The following is a 20059-nucleotide window of genomic DNA, read 5'->3' as shown; positions in this document are numbered from 1 at the left end:
TCTACAGTGACTGAACAGTAAACTTACTATCAGACACAGACTCACTCATTGCCCTTTCTTGTAAATGTCTTAAAATCAGTGATTTGAAGCTGGTTCCCAGTTCCCCCCACGTATTAATTCACTGCCGAATCCAAAATAGCGAATCGTGCGTGGAGAGCCTGTGTCATATGTGTACGATTAATAACTTGTGGCTGACATACTAAATGTATTGGATGTTTCGAATCAATTGGTGACTTAAAATTCATTACTCCTGTTCTTTATCATGAAAATAAAATCATGAGAAAAGATTGGAGTCCATACTCTTCAATTAAAAAATTAGATGGTGAAACATTTGGCAAAAATAGGTACATGTACCGGTATGTCATGAGCATGTGCCCGAGAAAGTCTTTTGTCTTTACTCTGTAATAGTAGTAATTAAAAATGAACATGCATAATGTAATTGTGTACAATGGACCTGTTTTTCATGTTTTTCGCCACTGTACTTTTGCAGTGAAGAGATTGGATGCTAATCTTTCTATTTTTTTTCATGGAAAAGAATGATCACTATTCGATGGTGCTGGAGAAAAATATTTCATGCTGCATAATAATCAAGAACACAATACACAACTGTTAAAAATATAAACAGAGTTCTATATTATTGAAACTTTCAGATTACTATTACTATCACCTTATACATTCTCAAATTCTCTACCAAAATTATTGTAATTTTATTTTTGTAAAAATCAAGGATAGCTCTCCGTTTAAGTTTTAAATATCATGTGTGCCAGAGAAAATGCATTTCCTGATACTGTATGAGAAGTACTGAAACATTTATCTAAATTTATTCTGGTTGTTCACTTCTAAATTCTATGATTCATGTAGGTTTTGTTCTGGTCATTTAAGGTCATAAAGGTCAATGAACTTTGGCCAAGTTGGGGGTATTTGTTGAATTACCATCATAACTTTGAAAGTTTATTGGTCTAGTTCATAAATGTGGATATAAGACTAAGAGTAATCAGATATCACTGAACATCCTGTGCGAATATCAGGTAACATGACCAAGGTCAAAGGTCAATGAACTTTGGCCATGTTGGGGGTACATGTATCTGTTGAATTACCATCATAACTTTGAAAGTGTATGGATCTTATTCATGAAACTTGGACATATGAGTAATTAAGTATCACTGAATATCCTGTGTGAATTTCAGGTCACAAGATCAAGGTCAAAGGTCATTTAAGGTCAATGGACTTTGGCCATTCTGGGGGTATTTGTTGAATACCCATCATAACTCTGTAAGTGTATGGATCTAGTTCATAAAACTTGGACATAAGAGTAATCAAGTATAACTGAACATCGCATGCAAGTTTCAGGTCACATGACCAAAGTCAAATTTCATTTGTCAATGAACGTAGTATTGTTATATGAATGGTGTTTTTTGAGAATGATTATTTAATAGTAGTTTTCCAAGTGAGTACTGCTGCTATGTTGAATCACGTGATGTAGGTGAGACTGCCAGAGGCGCTCCACTTGTTCCTTTTTAGAATTTATAGAAATGATTTTACATATAAATTGATCAGTTAATCTTTTAACATTTTTCCTTTTTAGAATTTTTTGAAATGATTTTAAATTGATCAGACAATCAATGAATAAAGTTCACATGAATCTGTACACGTACATGTATGTTAAGGAAATTCCATTTAATTATATTTTGTTGACATCATATACATATCAATTAGTTATTTACTCACATTACTGTCAAAACCAACTGGTATGAATTCATAATCAAAGTATTATCTGAGATGCATGTACATGGATGTACATGGTACTTAGTATTCTGGCCTTGTCACACATTGTCAGTGGAAGTCAGCTGTTACACTTTTAATGGCTTTTCTTCTGCAGTAAAATGTAAAGTCACTTACATGTAGTCTGTTTAAGAAATTAAGTGAATGTGTTCTGCAGCTCAGTAGCAAAATCACCTTTTCACTATTAACAGGATCGTTTCACTTTGTGAGCAGCTGATTTTTAAAAAATTATCAAACTGAGATGAAACATGTGTATGAGTGCCTGTATTTGTCCTAAAAAACCCTGAAGCACACCACAATATAGGATGAAAAACACTAATTTAGATACAAGAAGCAATTTATTCGCCTGATTTTGATAACCATCTGGTAGACGGATTAAGCTTTTGACCAGTTTTCTCCAATTCAAAAAGTCTGTTGGCGGTTGGGCTATGCACTTTATTAGTGATTCTAAGTTTTGGATCTTTCTTCTTTTTCGTTTAAATCAACAAGACCTTCATGTACCACGAATGAACAAACTAAATACAGTACATCTAGGCCTATTTGGTATGACTGGCGAAACTCTGCCATGCTTCAGATGGATAAGAAAATTATTGATGTGTTAAATAGGGGTATTCATAATATACAATGTCACATGTGTATTCAAGTTGTGAAAAACTACTGGAGTGATAATTTTTTATTACCTCTGCATCCCTTTATTACCTCTGCATCCCTGAATGGCCCATACACTGTATATCCTGAGCCCCCCCCCTAAAAAAAAAAAGCTTTATACTTTATAGGCGGGGGCGGAGTGACGTCACATGCACTTAAAAATGACAGCACTGCCCTTCAGTGTGATGAAAACAAAGTATAGGAAACACAATGAAATAATGTCAGAAACAGCACTGAAAATTTTAGAAAGATTTGTAAACTTCCAGATAACGAAATGGTTAAACTCGATAAAGTGTGAATGCTATTTTTGGGTATTATGCATTGTAGGCATGCCAAAACGCCATGCTGCTGTACGGGTCGCTATCTAGTGCATTGTTTTCATTGGCCTGTCAGTTGCTAAGGCTCGAGATTAAAAATGCCTGGATATTCACCCAGGCCTGTACAAATCGAAAAAGCTCGATGACTGGTGTAAATTGTTAGAACTGGGAGATGGTCATGTTTATTCAGTCTCGGACCTTAGATAGCATACAGTTTTTTTGTATAATTTTGTGTAAATAAGCTGATTTAAAGATTCCAAGATGTGTTATTCTAAATTTATCTGTCTTCAATTTTATTTCATTTTAATTCAATTCATATCAATTTATTTGCTAATAAAGTCCATGAAAAACATTACATTTACAAAGAGTTATATTCACAAAGAAAAAACAACAACAACAACTGTACATTGGTTTGAATAAGGAACAAGCCTTGTGATTAGCTGACCCTATAGCCTAACATACAAAAATTTCATAATGATAAAATCAAAATAACTATTAAAAAAAGGGGGTGTTGCCTATTTTCCCTATTATAAAAATATTGTGTGATATTTGTGCAATATATTTTCTGTTAAATTATGTGCTATTCTCAAACTGTCATGTTCAGCTCCTATTTTATTTTAATTGATTTGTTTTTGTTTTTTTATTCTGCAGATTAGTACACACAAACACTTTGTCATCCTGAAGAGGAAAATACCTTCAAGTGCTACTATTTTAGGTTTCGTTATGATCAAACCGGAAATCAGACAGGAAGAGTATCCATGTACGTCCATCTAATCTGAGAGCACATTAACATTGCATATCTGCTGGATTATAACAGATCAGACACTGCAGAGACACAATACATATGTACCATGTAACAGAAAGGGTTTCCTGTCACAGTTTTCAGGTTGCATTTTGGTAATTCTCAGAGCATATCACCCTGAAGTGGAAATATCCAACCTAAAGTGCTGCAGGATTTTACTACTTGTGAGTTTACCTCCTTCGGAGGGGCTTGACTGTAGACAACATGGCGGGGAAGACATTAGATGACATATTCAATGATGTCCTGAAGCAGGACACTACGTCCAAATTTCAGGCTTCAGAGGATTTGCAGAACTATCTCCAGGACAATAAGAATTCTCTTCACTGTGATAATATGGACAGATTAGTGGATGCCCTAGCAGGATGGGTGAATAGTAGTAATTTCAAGGTGAGTAGTTCTAGTATAAAAAAATCAATTAAGTTATAAATCCTGTTTTACCCTGTGAATGAAATTCAATGAATATGGTTACTGATTTACATGTTTATGGATGTCAGATAAATTTGCCTTACATGTACCTGTTCTTTACCACTTTACTCGATTATGAATACTCCTGCTATGATCCCTTGAAGCCCTTAGAATATAAATTCTTGTATGGAGTCATAATCCAGCTAATTTAATAGCCTTTGTACAAACGATTTTGAGCAAAATTAAGGGGAAAAATCCTTATAAATTCATAAAAATATGATGCATTTTTTTCTGCCTCATGTTGTTTGTCTTTCAGTTCCATTTCCATTGGTGATAAATAAAAAATAAACATGTAGATAAATCAATGGGGGGGGGGGGGGGGGATTGGGCACTCACATATTGTACATTGGAGGTACGGGAAGTGCCACTTTGATGACCCCCTTTTCAGTCCTCCATTTAAGTTCTCTTATACTCTGAATGACAAAAGTTCCGTTCAAAGCCGCCCCGCTCCGTTCACATGACCCCTCTTACACTGTATAAAATCTCCATTCCTCAGCCTGCCAAAATTGTCCAGCATGAGCACCGCACAGCTACACGTACATGTAGCTGCACGTACGGCTTCACAATTTACCCTTGATACCACGCCGCTAGTACAATGCATGGTTATGCTAGTGCTAGCGTGCACCGTATCTCCTATGTCATCTCTTCATCAATTTCAATTCTATACATGTATCCTCAATTTATGTCACCAATGTAATTCACTACAGTGTCAACTGGGCTGAAATTAAAATTGTGTTAAATTTCGTTGCGAGATGCCGGATGAGCTCCACATCATTGATGTGCTAGTTATGCTCAATACAGCATGTTTTATATTGAGGCCTTTGGATAGCCAAAATAAAGAATGTCACCAAAGACTATGCATTTCAGTTATTTTCAGGCTTCATTTCCTTATCTAGATTTGTATCTAAACTTTTACATGATAGTACTTCCAAACCTTCTTATCAGCCAAGTACAGTTATGAAAATAGTATTATTGAGCAGGATTTATCAAATTTTCTTGCTTGAATTGGCTTGTACACTGTAATACTAGTAGTCCCCATTGCTGGGAAGTAAATGAAAATGCAAACAGAACAAAATTGCTGTGTCCATGAATTATTTACATGTAGGGCCTGTGCATGGACCATATTTCAAATGTTCCTGAATCACTGACTGTTTTATCAAGTTCATCTGTACATGTTCATGTGCATGTGGCAGTGTATGAATTCGCTTCTCATAGATCTAATATATTTGCTAAGGTGTGGTTAAAGGCACTAACTGTAACAGTACTATTAAACAGAAATGAGTTGGTGGTAAGTTGAGTATGCCTCACACTGCTGAAGCTGTCCACTGTACCTGTACATTTATTTCTAAAATGTGCTTAGCCCTTTAGCACCTGAACCGCCCGAGACCGCCCTTCCTATTACACACTGAACCGCCCTTAACCGTCCGTACGTTTTCTTTGCGCTATAGTATCTCTTGTCTATGATTTACCGTGGTAATATAGCGTGTGCATACCGTATAGGTTGGCTGCTACATAGATCTGCATAGAAAAGTGTATGCTCCTATTGAGTATAATAGAGAAAAACCGATTGACATGCATCGGTGTGTAGCAAGTTTCCAGACTGTTGCGCAGTCGATCTCAGCAAAGATGGCTGCGTCCATGTCTCGGAAAACCACTTACTTCGCCGAAGAAGCTCGGGCCTTGCTATATGTTCATCAAAACGTTGGATATCACACAGAGTGACATCTAGATGTGAGTTGGAATTAATTTTTGACATATTTGATCCAAGATTTGGCGAAAACTTTAGTATTCTGTCAGTGATACTTTACATTTTTTTGAAGGCGTGGGACTGGGGTTGCTGAAACCCGAACTTTTGTTTTTTTTTCTTCTCGCTCTGCAAACGATTGTCAAAGGTCAATATTCGTATATCTGATTGAACTTTGCCATGTACCATTCTATTCAACAGGTCCTATGCTACAAAATAAATATAACTTGTAATGAACAAAAGTAAATTTATAAAAAAATGTTTCAATTTGTTTGGAACAATGCCTACTTATTACCAGTTTTATTGTTTCCTCCAGTGAGTAATTGCCATTATGCATAGGAATCTGTAGGTGCTAGAGGGTTAAGAAAACTTTAAAGCATTATCAGAGTCTTGTTGTTTTTGATTGAAAATGATTTGTGTCCTTGTACAGTGTAAATGGAGCACTATGCATGTACATGTACTGTCACAAATACTGAAATCTCATCAAAATCTGATAACAAAAAAAGTTATTGAATTTCAAAGTTTGGCAGTATCTTGTGAAAACAGTCCTATCTTTGCCATCATGCATACTCTATGGTGAGCTAATGATGTCATGGTCCCACTTTTCCTTTTCTCATACATGTGCGAATCATAATTTTTTTCCATACTCTGTACATGTGTAGTGTTTAAAAACATGTGTCCCTTCACTCTCTTGTCACAAATTGTTTCAGCAATGGTTATCTTATACAGTTAATCAGTAAATTCAGGCCTAATGTTATATACTTGTTTTAAATGATTTTAGGGTTGAGTCATTATTACAGACAATGTTACAGCACATTTTTATTTCAAGTCTACTAAAGTTAGTGGGCTACAATACACCAATTTAAACATGTGGGGACAAAGCCATGTGGTTTGGATGGTGTTACTCTTAATACATCCTGTCAATTGTATGTGTATCCATTTGAGTTACATGTACCTGTCAACATTCTCCCCCCCCCCTTTTTTTTGTCTCGCCCACCAGAGGTGAAGGCGAGACTGAGGGATCCAAATGTCGTCCGTCCGTCTGTCGTCTGTCCGTCACAAACCTAATGACACATACATGTAACTCCACGACCGTAAGTCACTTTTCAACCAAACTTGGATGGTAGATGGACTTGGGGGACCTGCATGTTATGCTGCAGTCGGAGGTCACATGATAAGGTCAAAGGTCATTTTCAGGTCAACGTTAAAGTTTACATGCAAGACTCTCTTATGACGCCTAACTCTGAAACTGTAAGTCACTTTTCAACCAAACTTGGATGGTAGATGGACTTGGGGGACCTGCATGTTAGGCTGCAGTCGGAGGTCACATGGTAAGGTCAAAGGTCATTTTCAGGTCAACGTTAAAGTTTACATGCAAGACTCTTATGACACCTAACTCCGCAACCGTAAGTCACTTTTCAACCAAATTTGGATGGTAGATGGACTTGGGGACGTGCATGGCATGCTGCAGTTGGAAGTCACATGGTAAGGTCAAAGGTCATTTTCAGGTCAACGTTAAAGTTTACATGCAAGACTCTCCTATGACACCTAATTCCGCAACCGTATGTCACCTTTCAACCAAACTTGGCTGGTAGATGGACTTAGGGGACCTGCATGTTATGCTGCAGTCGAAGGTCACATGGTAAGGTCAAAGGTCTTTTTCAGGTCAACATTAAAGTTTACGTGCAAGGCTCTTATGACATGTGTTATTCCATCCCAGTCATTTCACAATGAAGTTTCAATACAATTCTGTTGTGTGCCCTCGCAAATCATGATATTTTTGGTTAATTTCATAAGTGGGCGAGACACAAAATCGCTTTTGCCTTGTTTTTTTGCAATTGAACTGTTTATGAACATTTTAAGTTACCTAAATAAAGTTTTTAAAAATCAGCCAAACACCACCTGAATTTAACTTTTTCATATGAGGAGCCATCTTGGAATCAGACATCTAACCATTGTATTTCAGACATTAATTTAAAAAAATGAAACATTTTTCTTCATTTTATGATACTTGTAAAAATGTTGTTTCAAAAAGATATTAACTTTTGTAAGTTTACAGGTAGATGGGATAAAAACACAATTAGAATTAAATCTAATACCCGTACCCAATAATAGAATTAATTCTGAAAGTGTGAGATTTTTTAATTTCACGGTCTCAAACATTTTTTTTTCTTTATTTGGGTAATTTATAATGGTCACCAATTCCCACAAAAAGGGGAAATTCAAGTTGATCTGCATTAAAAAATGTTTAGAGGTTCAGTTCAGCATGTGGATTTTATTACATGTACATACTAACTAATTGATGGATCTATTTTTTTTTCCAGATATCTCTCTGTGGTCTTGAGTGTTTATCATTACTTGTTGATAGAATGGGAGAAAAATTCAAGAGTCATATAGGAACAGGTAACTTTATTAATCATTATTTTTTGTGTTAATCTTCTAAAAAGTATCTTTCAGTGTAAAATAGATGCACAATCCCTCTTTGCAAGAACCTGAATGAGTGGTCCTGTAATGTACCTTTGCTGAAAGTAACATTTATTGTATGGGTGTGATTAAGGGCTGAGTCAAACATGCATAACTGCAGTGTAAGTGACCATAAAGAGCATAAAATGTTTTGTCATATTTTCAACCATTCGACCATGTGGATGAAGAAAGAGAACCCTTCCCCATAAGTTGCTTAAATTCAGATTTCACATCTTTACATCATAGATGCCCATGTACATGTAATATCATTGTTCTCAATGAAAATATTTTGATTTAGTTGGAAACTACCCAGAATTAAAACACTTATAAGAATATTCCATTCTTTCTTGACTCTGAACAATCAATTTCAGTTGATTCTACACTAGATCTAGTAATATTACTATTTACATTTACTATTTAAATTTTAAGTTCTTATGAAGTTGAAGCTACATGTACTGTAACAAAAATTTTTCATTCTTATCTTAACAAAATGTTAAGATAATCAGCACCAATCAAAATGGAGTAATAAGCCAAGTCAACCCCACAATGTTTTAGCATATCTTGAAATTGTTACAATATTTTCTTTAAAGTTAAGAAATAAAGCATCAAAGAGTCAAAGCATTTCTGAAATTATTTTTAAATTTTTTATCATTGGCATAAAATGTATTTTTGTAAACAATATACAGTAGGGATGACAGATGTGTGTCAACTTCTCAAAAATATGGCATAAAATGTCCCACACAAGCCTTGAAATAAGCGGGCGCTGAGCGCAAATTCGCGCTCATAAAGCCATCAATTGCGCCTATAAAGCCCCAAAATCATCAAAATTTTGACGACCGGCGCAACTATTTTCCAGGTAATTGCGCCCGCCATGAGTGAGCAGTGAAGCCATATCATACATGCAATTTAAATATCTGAAAAGCCAAAATCAAGTAACTTTCAATTTACGATAAGCACAGTTTCAAATTGCAAAGTGCGTCTTTTTTTCTGTACCATAAAAAGTGAGCTACGTCCATCTTTTTTTTTCTGTAATACATGTGCGCGCGGCTTCCGGTAGCGGTTTTTACATACTTCACCATGTGCAATTTCTAATGCACACATTTCCAGTTGGGATATCACAATTCTGCGATATAGTAAATCGAATTGCTCAGGAGATAAATCCCTGTTTACAGCACATACGATGTGCAAGTCTTTTATCCTCACAGTCGCCGACTTTGTTTGTCAAAATGGAGCCTTAATAATCCAAAATCACTTAGCTTATAGTTGTGAATTATAGCTTTTTAATTTCTTTCTTGGAGAGGGGTAGATATCAGACAATAAATCATCAAACAAGGCTCCATCTAAAAAAAAAAAATAGGAGGACGCCGTGCACTTGAGTGTGGTGTTAGCTAGCCAGTTGAGCTCATGTTCTCTGCCAGAGCTCTGGGTGAGAATTCTATCAGTAATGGCCTAAGTGATGGTGATTTTCCGTTTCAGATAGAGTTTAGATTTCATGTTAATTTTTGAAAACTGTCAAAAAAACTTTATGATTTCTTCATTGTGATGAATATTTAAGTTATTAATGAATACATTTTCACCAAATTTAGACTTTCCCAGAATGAAAGGCATTTTCTGTGGAGATCTGCGTTTTCAAATAACTTGTGAAAAACTTAAGGTACATGTACATGAACCTACAATACATGTACATGTATAGCCTGTGGCTATGTGCTGGAATTTGAATAAACTGAGTTAGATATTGATTTCATTTCTTTAACATTATTTATATGCAATCCAAGTGCATCTCACAGTCACAATCACACACAAACACTCACCCACAATCGTGATTCTAACCATGAAAAAACCTTTAAAATTATTTATTTTTTTCTAAATTTATTATTTGATCTGAATTCTCTCTTTCTCCATCTCCCTTTTTTCATATTTTTATTTTATTCATTTATTTAGATTTTTTTTTTTTTTTTGGGGGGGTTCATTGTTCGTGGTTCATTAAATATGAAAAATAAATAAGCCCATGTGTGTGTGGTTGTAAAGGGGATGTGGAGTGAGGGTGTCAAAACACACTTAACATTTAAATCTGATTTCTTAAATGTTTGAATAAGCCTAATACTTAGCATGCTATCCATGTACTAATTAAAAAATTGCAGGAGCTGCGCTTACTATAAACAAATTTGCGGTGTGGTTCACCGTTATATTTTTTAAAATTGCCCCCGGCTCCTGTAAAAAGCCAGTGAGCCGGGGGCAATTTTTTTTTTGAAAAATTGCCCCTGGTCTGCAGCTGCTTATTTCAAGGCTTGGTCCCACATGTAGAGATTGATGTTAAAGCCTAACATCAATTGCAAGTCCCAGATATCAGTCTTTCATAGTCAAGAAAGAAGGAATATTCTTCATTCTCTTGTTAGTTTCCATCGAAATTGAAATAAGTTATAGAAGATATGGACAATACAGTAAACATCTGTATATGGGCATTTCTTGGGTGTGGAGATATGAAATGTGGAATTTCAAAAATACTTGGGGAAGGTCCACAACCTCGTCTCTCCCCCTCCATCTCTTAAACCCCAATCACCCGTCATGAAAAGTGAGTACTTTCTTCAAAATAACAGCAAGGTCTCTGGCCTTGTGCGAATAATAATATGCAGGCATACAGTAATGGAAGCTCTCTTCCATGTAATACATGCACATTATATGCTGGGAGAAGTTTACACCCCATGTAGTACCCAGAGGAAAAGCTTTCCTTTTTTTTTTTAGTTGCCATAGATGTGTAACCATTTTTTTTTACTACCTGGTAATCAACAAAATAATATTGTAGGGAGATACATGTAATTCTCATACTGTACACTTGATCAACAGTGTATTGTATCTTCAGGTCTGCATGCAATGTACATGTATGTTTGTGGGGAAATTTCCTGCCTGTACAGCAATTTACATGTACATGTAGGTATGAAGGTCAACAATAAAAGATAATTCACCTAATTTCCTATTTTGCTTCACTTTTGTGTGAGGTCTCTGACCCATTCAAACATGCAGTAGATGTACATTTATGGAGTTTTAAGTGACTGGTCATTATATACTATTAGGCGCACATGTAAATAGAGATCATGCAATGGTCAATTCCATTAAAGGACATTTCGTAAAATCATCATTTTTGCTCTTCTTCAAATTCTGGTCAATTCTTTTATCATTGAAATTTATAGTTATGAAGGGGTCTCCAATGCACTAGAAACATTTTTGCTCTGAATGTCTTATGGGTGAATCCACCCCTCCCCCAAAAAATATTGCTTTTGGTGTGAGACAAAGAATACCATGGGAGAATAGGAAAGAGTTTAAAAATCAAGTTCATGTACACAATACACATTTCACTAGCTAAATGTTAGGTTGTACATGTACAATGCTTATGAAGAAAGAACAATTCATGGTCACTTGTCATTTGGATCCACAGCCACGAGATCTTGGCTGCCTATCGCATGAGTGCCGCAAAAATGTACACAGGGGTAGTGTATGGTGAAATCTACAAGGCTGTATGATTAATTTTCTGAAATATTCAGGGTTTTTTAATATGAACTAATTAAATGCTAAAAGTAGTTGATGCGTATTAAAATGAAAAAAAACTGCTCTAATTTAATGAATACTTCCCCAAAGAGCTAATTTTCTATTCAGACTCTTTGTAGGATCTCAATCGTATGTATGTGTACATGTTATTCAAAAAGAAATTTCTTATAAAATGTTTTTTTTTTTCTTTTTTGCTTATCTTTATAATGGAAATTGTTGCCAACTTAATTCTGATCATAAACATGACAAAATTAGTTTATTTTAATCAGTATAACAAATAATAATTGATTATGAATTTTGGCGAAATACACAATTTTCTTTTTTTGTACATGAATTCATGTTTTAGAGCAATTTGGTTCGGACCTGCAGTGTTGCATAATCTCATAACTGCGAACCTGGGCATCGCAAATAGGGTCTCAAAAGTTGCAGGAGACTTGAAAGTAAAAATTTAGCAAGTGACGCAGTCTAAATAAAAAATGTTAGGGAGGTTTTTGCCTCCCCCCGCCTTAGAGGGCTAAATTTTAAACATCTGATTGCAAGTAGATGTTCGTTATTAAATCTCTCAGAAATGGTTTAAGGAGTAAAATGCAACACTATTTCTACTGTGAATGTACCTGAATTACTAGTGTTGATTGTATTTCACAAACTGCATTCATGGGAGTGTTTCAATCAAGATAGCCACCTTTGTTTTGTCATAATTTGATCATGAATCTCATTTTCTGTGATTGGAAATTTATGAATTATGAGTCACCACTGTACATAGGAGACTCGAGACATTGGGATAATAAGCGCTAGGCTGAGCATCACATTGAAGGAGCAGTAGAGTGAATCATGTGGCGATGTTTGAGAAGCAGTGAAGTGGTCCCCCATCAGGACCATGATACTGTATCTACTGTAGTACTGCTACTGTACATGTATAGGCCTAGGGATTATTGGCATTGTTGATCAAAATTAATCATTGATGTACATGATGTAGGCTACATAATGTAAGGAAATATTTGGAGTAAGGCTATACAAACAATTCAGTTTATAAATCATTTAATTATGATTTATTTAGTATAAATTTGTATTTGTTTATTTAGCTATTTATTGATTTCAAGGGGGTAGTTATGTTACCTGCATGTAAGTAACAACAACAAAAAAGAAGAAAAAAATCTATATTTGAGCAGTTAGCGAATGCACATGTAGTGTATGCCCACATTATTTCCAGATGAGAATTGTGTCACTTTCTTTTAACTGGTCAGGTACTGTTTAACAACTTGGCAGGGGTGTTATAGTCTGCAGGCACAGACCCTGATTGGAACTTTGATCAACAAGTGTGCCTCCATGCAAAGACTAGCACATACAAAACTTGCTGTTCCCTGAGCGAGAGAGCCTTCAGTACAAAAGGCATGAGTAGGCTGCACATTCAGACCCTTGTAACTCGAGTGAAGGGTTTGCCCAGGGTTTGACTATGGATGTTACTCTTTTTTGCCCGAAGTAGACACGTAATTGCTCTGTTGCACACACAAAAAAGCCAACATTGTGTTGGTACAATACATGTACTGATGCACGGCGCGACAAAACCGCTTGCCCGAGGCAAGTGAAAGTGACGTGCGGGCAAGCATTTCTCAAAGTCAATTGCCCGATCGGGCAAGTGGTTGTTTTATAATTTTTCGATAAATTGCAATCATCGGCCAATTATCTCTCATACAAAATGTCATACCAGTAAAAAAAACAGTGGAAACATGTCAAATCAGCGCCAATTTACCGATAATTTATCGCCAGCGGTCCCGTTCGATGGGGGCTGCCATTTTACTTTCTAAACTATACTGTGCGCATGCGCTACTAATTGACGAAGGAGCTAGCTGGGGAAACCCCTCTCTCGCCCTCTTAGCGCATGCTCTAATACATCGGCGCTACAGTACATGTACGTACGTACACGAGCGATCGCGAGCCAGCCGACTCTCGAGCTAGATCGCGCTGAATGCATGCAAGCTTCGGACTGACTCGGCCAGAACTCGGCTTCAACTTCAAACCAAATAAACAATGAGTCGTCAGACTAAAATAGGCAACTTTTGTCGTCGCGATCAGCGACCAGCACAACTTGAACAAGAGTCAAGAAAAAGAAATGCCGAGGCCAGCGCCAGTAAATCAAGTTCAACCAGGACAGAAAAGAATAATTAAGAGCAAAAGAATTTTTGAAAAAAAATCGGGCAAGCAGTTTTTTCTATCGGGCAAGCAAATTTTTTTTTGTAGAGGCCTGCTGATGTACAGGTTATTTGGTCTCTGCATCTGTTATTCTGTTCTGCAATTAATAACTTAACATGAAATTTAGAGAATATATGTAGCTTTTGTCTAGATTTATTCAGGATGGATGCATACTGATTAGTAAATATTTGCTACATGTACATGCTTGTTGTTTGAATTATAAATTGTTCTCAGTTCAATTACTGATCTACATGTATTACATTTTTGTAATGTACCCTTGTGGAGTTTTGGTGGGGGGGGGGGGGGGTATGTAAAAACAAGGTTTTAGTATTGCATTGTTAATTTTCGTACTACATACTATACATATGTGTACTTATTCAGTAAACGCTAAACTACTAGTACATCAATATTAGAGTCTGCATGCTAATGTACAGCATGAATGTACTAGCTAGTAGCGTCTTGACACACAATTGTGGTCGGGAATTGTGAGAGCATCTTTTATGCAGACAGCATACAGTTTAGGGAAGACAAGAAAGAGAGAGCTCCAGCTCTAGCCTGTTGGTGAAATGCTAATGAATCGTTAGTGGGGCACGTCCAAGGTTGCTCTTGTAAACTTGTATTTAAGATTTCAGCAATGGTTTCCAACCATATCTGATCAATTTACATTATTGCAGAAGTAATTGACAGACTGCTGTTTTATTCCACCCACCCTAGCTATCATCTAATCTCATTAGTTCAAACATTGCAAATGTCTATTTCAACTCAATAACTTAAGTCTGTCCTTTTCAAACTGATTTTATTTCTCAGTACTTCTTAATAAAATTTCATTTTGAGATATTTGTTTCAACATTCTATTTGATTTTTCTTTCAGTTTTACCAGCAGCAGTTGACAGATTGGGAGATAGCAAGGAACAGGTGATTATACAATTGTTTTGAGGCTATGGTGAATTTAATTACTAAAATACGTCACAGGAAGCTAGGACATGCCATGTCATTGATTTTTTGCAATTTATTAAAAAAGAAAATGTGACAAATTGCAAATAATCTTTGAAATGTTACACTTTCAAAAAACCTAATCCTAGATTCCTAGAGACATGCCACTGTATCTGAAAATTCAGTAACAATTTGCAGTGTTCATGTCACAGAGTATTTATTTTTCATCTTGAACCTGTTTCTTCAGACTGCAAGTTTATAATGAAATACAATTACTTTTACAAATACAATTACTTTTACAACTTACAAAGTGAATAAAGTGATCTTCATGATGTCATTATTGGAAGTGTTACATTTAATGAACATTGCTTCAATATGATTATGTCATAACATTTTTCTTCACTATTTGATGTCATAACATTTTCTTTGCCATTGATGTCATAAGTTTGTCTTTTTTTTCCATCCAGGTTCGAGAACAATCTCAAGGTCTCATTCAAAAGCTGATGTCACCCTCTTCTTCACCACAGGTATTTCAAGATAAAAATCAGTTACCAAATTATACATACATGTAAAGTAATTACTAAAACTCTGTCCAAATCATTTATTATAATAATGGAAATCAAACAACATCTTCATTGAGTGATGTCAGAAATTAACTCTGATTGAGTGCAAAGTCTATATGAATTTAGGGTACACCATCTTTAGCATTTCCTCTATTTCTGGTATCAGTGGACTTTTCCATTCCATGAAAAAAAAATATGAAGAGGCTATAAACTCCTCTTCAACCAAACAAAATAAAAGGACAGAGCAAAATGAATGGTAAATGAGCTCTTATTGAAAATATTGTGATGAGACATAATTGTGACACAAATTTTTGAGCAGAACTATTAAGATCATTTACTCAGGATGGTCAGTGATTTATTAGGTGACAATTTTTACTCTACTGGTACATTTCATTCAGTATGCCAGCATACTCACAGGCACATACATGTATTTTTTTAGATTGGAAAGTGAGGTTCTAATTTTCAAATCAGAGTAAAAAATACTTATGACAAAGGGTGGGGGATATAGCCATGTATTTTTTAAGCTCCCTTACATGGCTATATTGAGTTCAATACAACATAAACATATGTACATGTAAGTTAGATAAAGGAAACACTACCTTTTAGCAGAAAATATAAATTCAGACGGCGGCACATGTACATGTATATGATTGTTCTGTTGTACAGTTTGATATAACTAGAGAAAAGGGCTTATGCCAGGGTCAGACTTTTTTTCTAAAAAAAAAATATTGCAATCTGTGTATAATTCATGCTGGGCTTGAGAAAATAGCTTCAAGGGTGGTTCTTGTTTGGGTTTTGAAAACCTATGGTTTCTCTGCTTTATCAGCCTTCATAACCAGTGTGCCAAGCAGCATATGGGACACATATTTTTAAGATAAAAGTACTTTGAGCTGCCAGTCCACTTTTTAATGCAAGTCTAGTACAGTCTGAATTTAATATTCATTTTTGTTCTTGTTTTTGCGACTTAATGCTGCTTGGGTATTTTTAAGCAGTGACATTTGAGTAATTGTATGCATTTGACCCTTCAATCTAGTTCTATCTTTTGGAGACATTCATTTTCCACTCATATGTATTTACTTGAAGAATGTGGTAATACATGTAGCATATACCAGCATTAATCAGGTTTATATGTTTCATCATCATAGAATGTGTATTAGGAAAGGAGAAGGAATTGTCCTTGAGGATAAGACGAAAATTGAATGGAAAAGAAGGAATTTCTATGGAATTAAATCAGACAAAGGGCACATGATGTGTGAAAGATAGTTTTATTTGTCAGATATATTTTGAATTTTGTTAGTCCTTCAATGCTACTGTTCAATCAGTTTATTGCCTAATTTGAAAAAATTCAAACTGAAAAAAGGAGATAAGGGGTATAAAACTTGTTTATTACATGTTTGACATGATTCACATGACTCATTCTCAAAGCAGTATTTTTGTTTAGTTGGAGGTAATATAGTTTGGTTTTGTCACGGTCTATTTACTCTCAGGCACAAGTGAATTTTGTTGGGTGTTAGCATTGGTGAGATAGGGCGTGAAGTGGCTCTATGGGAAAAGTTGACCTTTGCCACTTGACAACTTCATGTATTTAATATCGGTCCAGTAAAAAAAAACGAAAACAAAAAACCCGAAGGGCATGCAAACCTCGAAAGAAGGAGAAAGAAAGAAAAACAAACAATTTAAGCAGGTTTGTGAGCTTGGCAAATTTTATATTAGATTTTATACAAGGTGCCAGTCCAATAGGAGTACAGTAAATCTATTATTTCCCAGTCTATGTCTGCAATGTTCATGCACACCTTTATGATGAAGTTATGTTAAAGTTCAAAGCTTTTCTATTGAAATTTGGTCACCTGTAAATACATGTAAAGTGATCCCTTGCCCCAGTAGAATTCATATTTAGGTTAAAGGTCTGGGCAATGATTTTATTTTATCATCTTGATTTTTCAAATGCATTATGCAGTAATTGATGTCTACTGTGAACAATGTACTAGTAACACTCCTTGCTGATCTACTTTCAAAAAATGATACTCACAATTTTGCATACATTTTTGGAGAAAAAAAAAAAAGTTAAAAAAATCTACAGAGCAGACCTACATGTATGTCATGTTTTCATATTTTTTTCTAACTTATTTTGAAGCTTTTATCCAGTAATGCAATTAGCAAAATTAATCAGGGTTCAAGTATTACCTGCCTTGATAGATCCACAAATTATCTGATATGTCCAGTGAATTTCAGCACGTTACTGAAATATGTCCAATGACAAGTCATTGGTCAATTTTTACCAAGGCCAGTTGATCCTACATTCACTATTTTCCTCCCTCTTCATGTAAAAGGGCCTCTCAATAATTTTGCATGTGTACATGTTAATGAACGTACGGCCAGGATTTTGATTTTCATGACCAAGGAAATGAATAATATTCTAATTTACCCATTATTATTTATCTACATGTACAGTATATATCAGAAAAAAAACCTGCAACTACACCGACTAGTGATAAACCAGAAGCAACACTTCATCGTATTCCTACCAGATGCGGACCAGAGCTTTAACTTGTGTCTCTGCTCTGTCATGTATAAAAGCATTTCAAAGCACACTGTTTATCCTCCTGCTTAGAGAAAAAAATTCATTGCTCTTCTTAAAAGTGTTGAACCTCCAACATGCCTTGAATCAATGATCAAGTTGCAACGTTCAATTTACCTTAGGGATTTCACTGATCTAGGTCAATCAATATTTGAAAGAGCTTCAATGTAGACCTGGGTTCTTGTCCTCTTCTGAATGTGTATGTTTGTTGATGTCACTTTAACTAGTACTCCCTGCTTTAACTGTGGGAATCAATTTAGTTTATATGAAGTGGTGATGTGCAGACAGACCTGACATATGCATTTATTGCTATTTGCTAAATTAATATATAAGTTGTGAAATATATCTTTAGTGATACATTTTAATGTATGTTTTATAAGACCTGATTGACATTTGCATTTCCTTTAATGCAGAGAAATATTTCTTATTTTTATATAGATTTATAGCTTTTCATTTCATTTGTATTTTCTTAATTTTCCTGTTATAATCTTGTTAGATTCTCTGTCTTTTTTTTTTTTTTGGGGGGGGGGGATGGGGCAATGAGGTGAATGGAATGTAACCATTAAAAAGATACAAAGTATCATTAACTGATAAAATCTTTTCGTAAAGGCTTGTTAACATCTTTGATTGTGACAGCATCATTACTTGATATATTCTACATCAATAGTAGGGAATATGAAAATATTTGTACATTTAATTGTCTCATTTTAATATGCCTCTCTGTACATGCAGGTCTGTAACGTATGCATCTCTATGAATGAAGGGTATCAAAAGCAAAGTTCAACGTCATGGATTAACAAGCTCTTACAATACTCATATTGTGCACTGCTTGATAGACTACCCATTGGCGTAATTTCTTTTTAGTGTTTGGTAATGGAAACTGACAATTTACACAGCGAAAACTGATTTTATTTCATACTGTTGACTAATAGCACTTTCTATGAGCTAATACTAGGAATGTATCCGTCATCCCACTTCAAACATGCTACAGATCTACATGTACATTGTAATACACTAGCAATGGAAAATAATTGAGGACTTAGGGTTGCATTCAATACACTGTGGGATGTTATATCATTAGAATGTACATTACATACAGGAATAATGGTCTGAGGAGACTAGGAACGTGGGTGCAATCAGAATTCTTGCGATCACATTGCAGTCATGCATGCTCATTTGCAAGGGGCACAGGTATGTCTTCCACATGTATGTTCACATGTATGAAATCATGTGCGTTTGGCTGACGGGGAAGAAGAAACGCCTGCCCAAAGGTATTACAGAGATCCCTGTGATATGTTTCATGTGGAGTTGTTGAGTTACAAGTATGTGTCGTGAGTGATGGAGAACGATTTCTCCCTCCCACATTAGATTGGAAGCCTTCCCAGTGTAAACATCTTGTCTGTCCTATCATTGGACCATGAAACATTAAAAGAACTCTAGCCTCATATCAAGACTTCAACATACACGTACGTGTGAATTAGTGATAAACTTTTGATTATGTACCTGATGTAATTTTCATTCCTGGAATTGGGCTATTTTGTTGTGGTTTCTGTTCCTTTTTCTAAGAAATGTTCTCATAAGGTTTGTGAAAAAATGCAAACACCTGTTAAATGAATGAGGATCTTACATAAAACCGGTGGCATTTTTTCTCTTTTATTTTATTGTTGGCAACAGCCAACTTCTATTTGAATAAATTATTTTTACATACATGTACATGACTACATGTAGTAGGTTATATAATTTTGATTTAAAAAATATAACTTTACTGTACTACATGTACATACATGAATAATGTACACAATGATACTGTACATTCAACTCAGATAATCTTGTACATTGTACAGTTCAATGGTAAGTCAATTTAGTTTCATTTTTTTTTGCTTTGGATTTGGAATATCTACGTTTTGTCTTTTTTTATCGTACAGTTTGTATTTGAGAGGCTGATGAAAGCATTTTCGCACAAAGGTTGGCGTGTTCGAGAGGAAGTTCTACTATGTTTAATGCAGACTTTAAATGTGTAAGTATTCTTCC

At 35.3% G+C, this 20059-nt stretch overlaps 1 protein-coding gene across 1 annotated transcript in view; it reads left to right on the top strand.

Moving 5' to 3' along the window:
- Nucleotides 1-20059, top strand: part of LOC129257078 (CLIP-associating protein 1-like) — a 32624-nt gene that overhangs the window by 2576 nt on the left and 9989 nt on the right. Inside the window, exons 2-6 of the mRNA XM_054895317.2 lie at nt 3399-3936; nt 8083-8161; nt 14826-14869; nt 15355-15414; nt 19954-20045. Coding sequence (XP_054751292.1) covers nt 3754-3936; nt 8083-8161; nt 14826-14869; nt 15355-15414; nt 19954-20045 — 458 coding nt within the window. The 5' untranslated portion in view covers nt 3399-3753. The remainder of the gene's footprint in view (nt 1-3398; nt 3937-8082; nt 8162-14825; nt 14870-15354; nt 15415-19953; nt 20046-20059) is intronic.

Source organism: Lytechinus pictus, chromosome 3 (genome assembly GCF_037042905.1).
Source record: "Lytechinus pictus isolate F3 Inbred chromosome 3, Lp3.0, whole genome shotgun sequence".
In the NCBI taxonomy this organism is placed as follows: Eukaryota; Metazoa; Echinodermata; class Echinoidea; order Temnopleuroida; family Toxopneustidae; genus Lytechinus; species Lytechinus pictus.
This window is presented reverse-complemented; position numbering and strand designations above follow the sequence as displayed.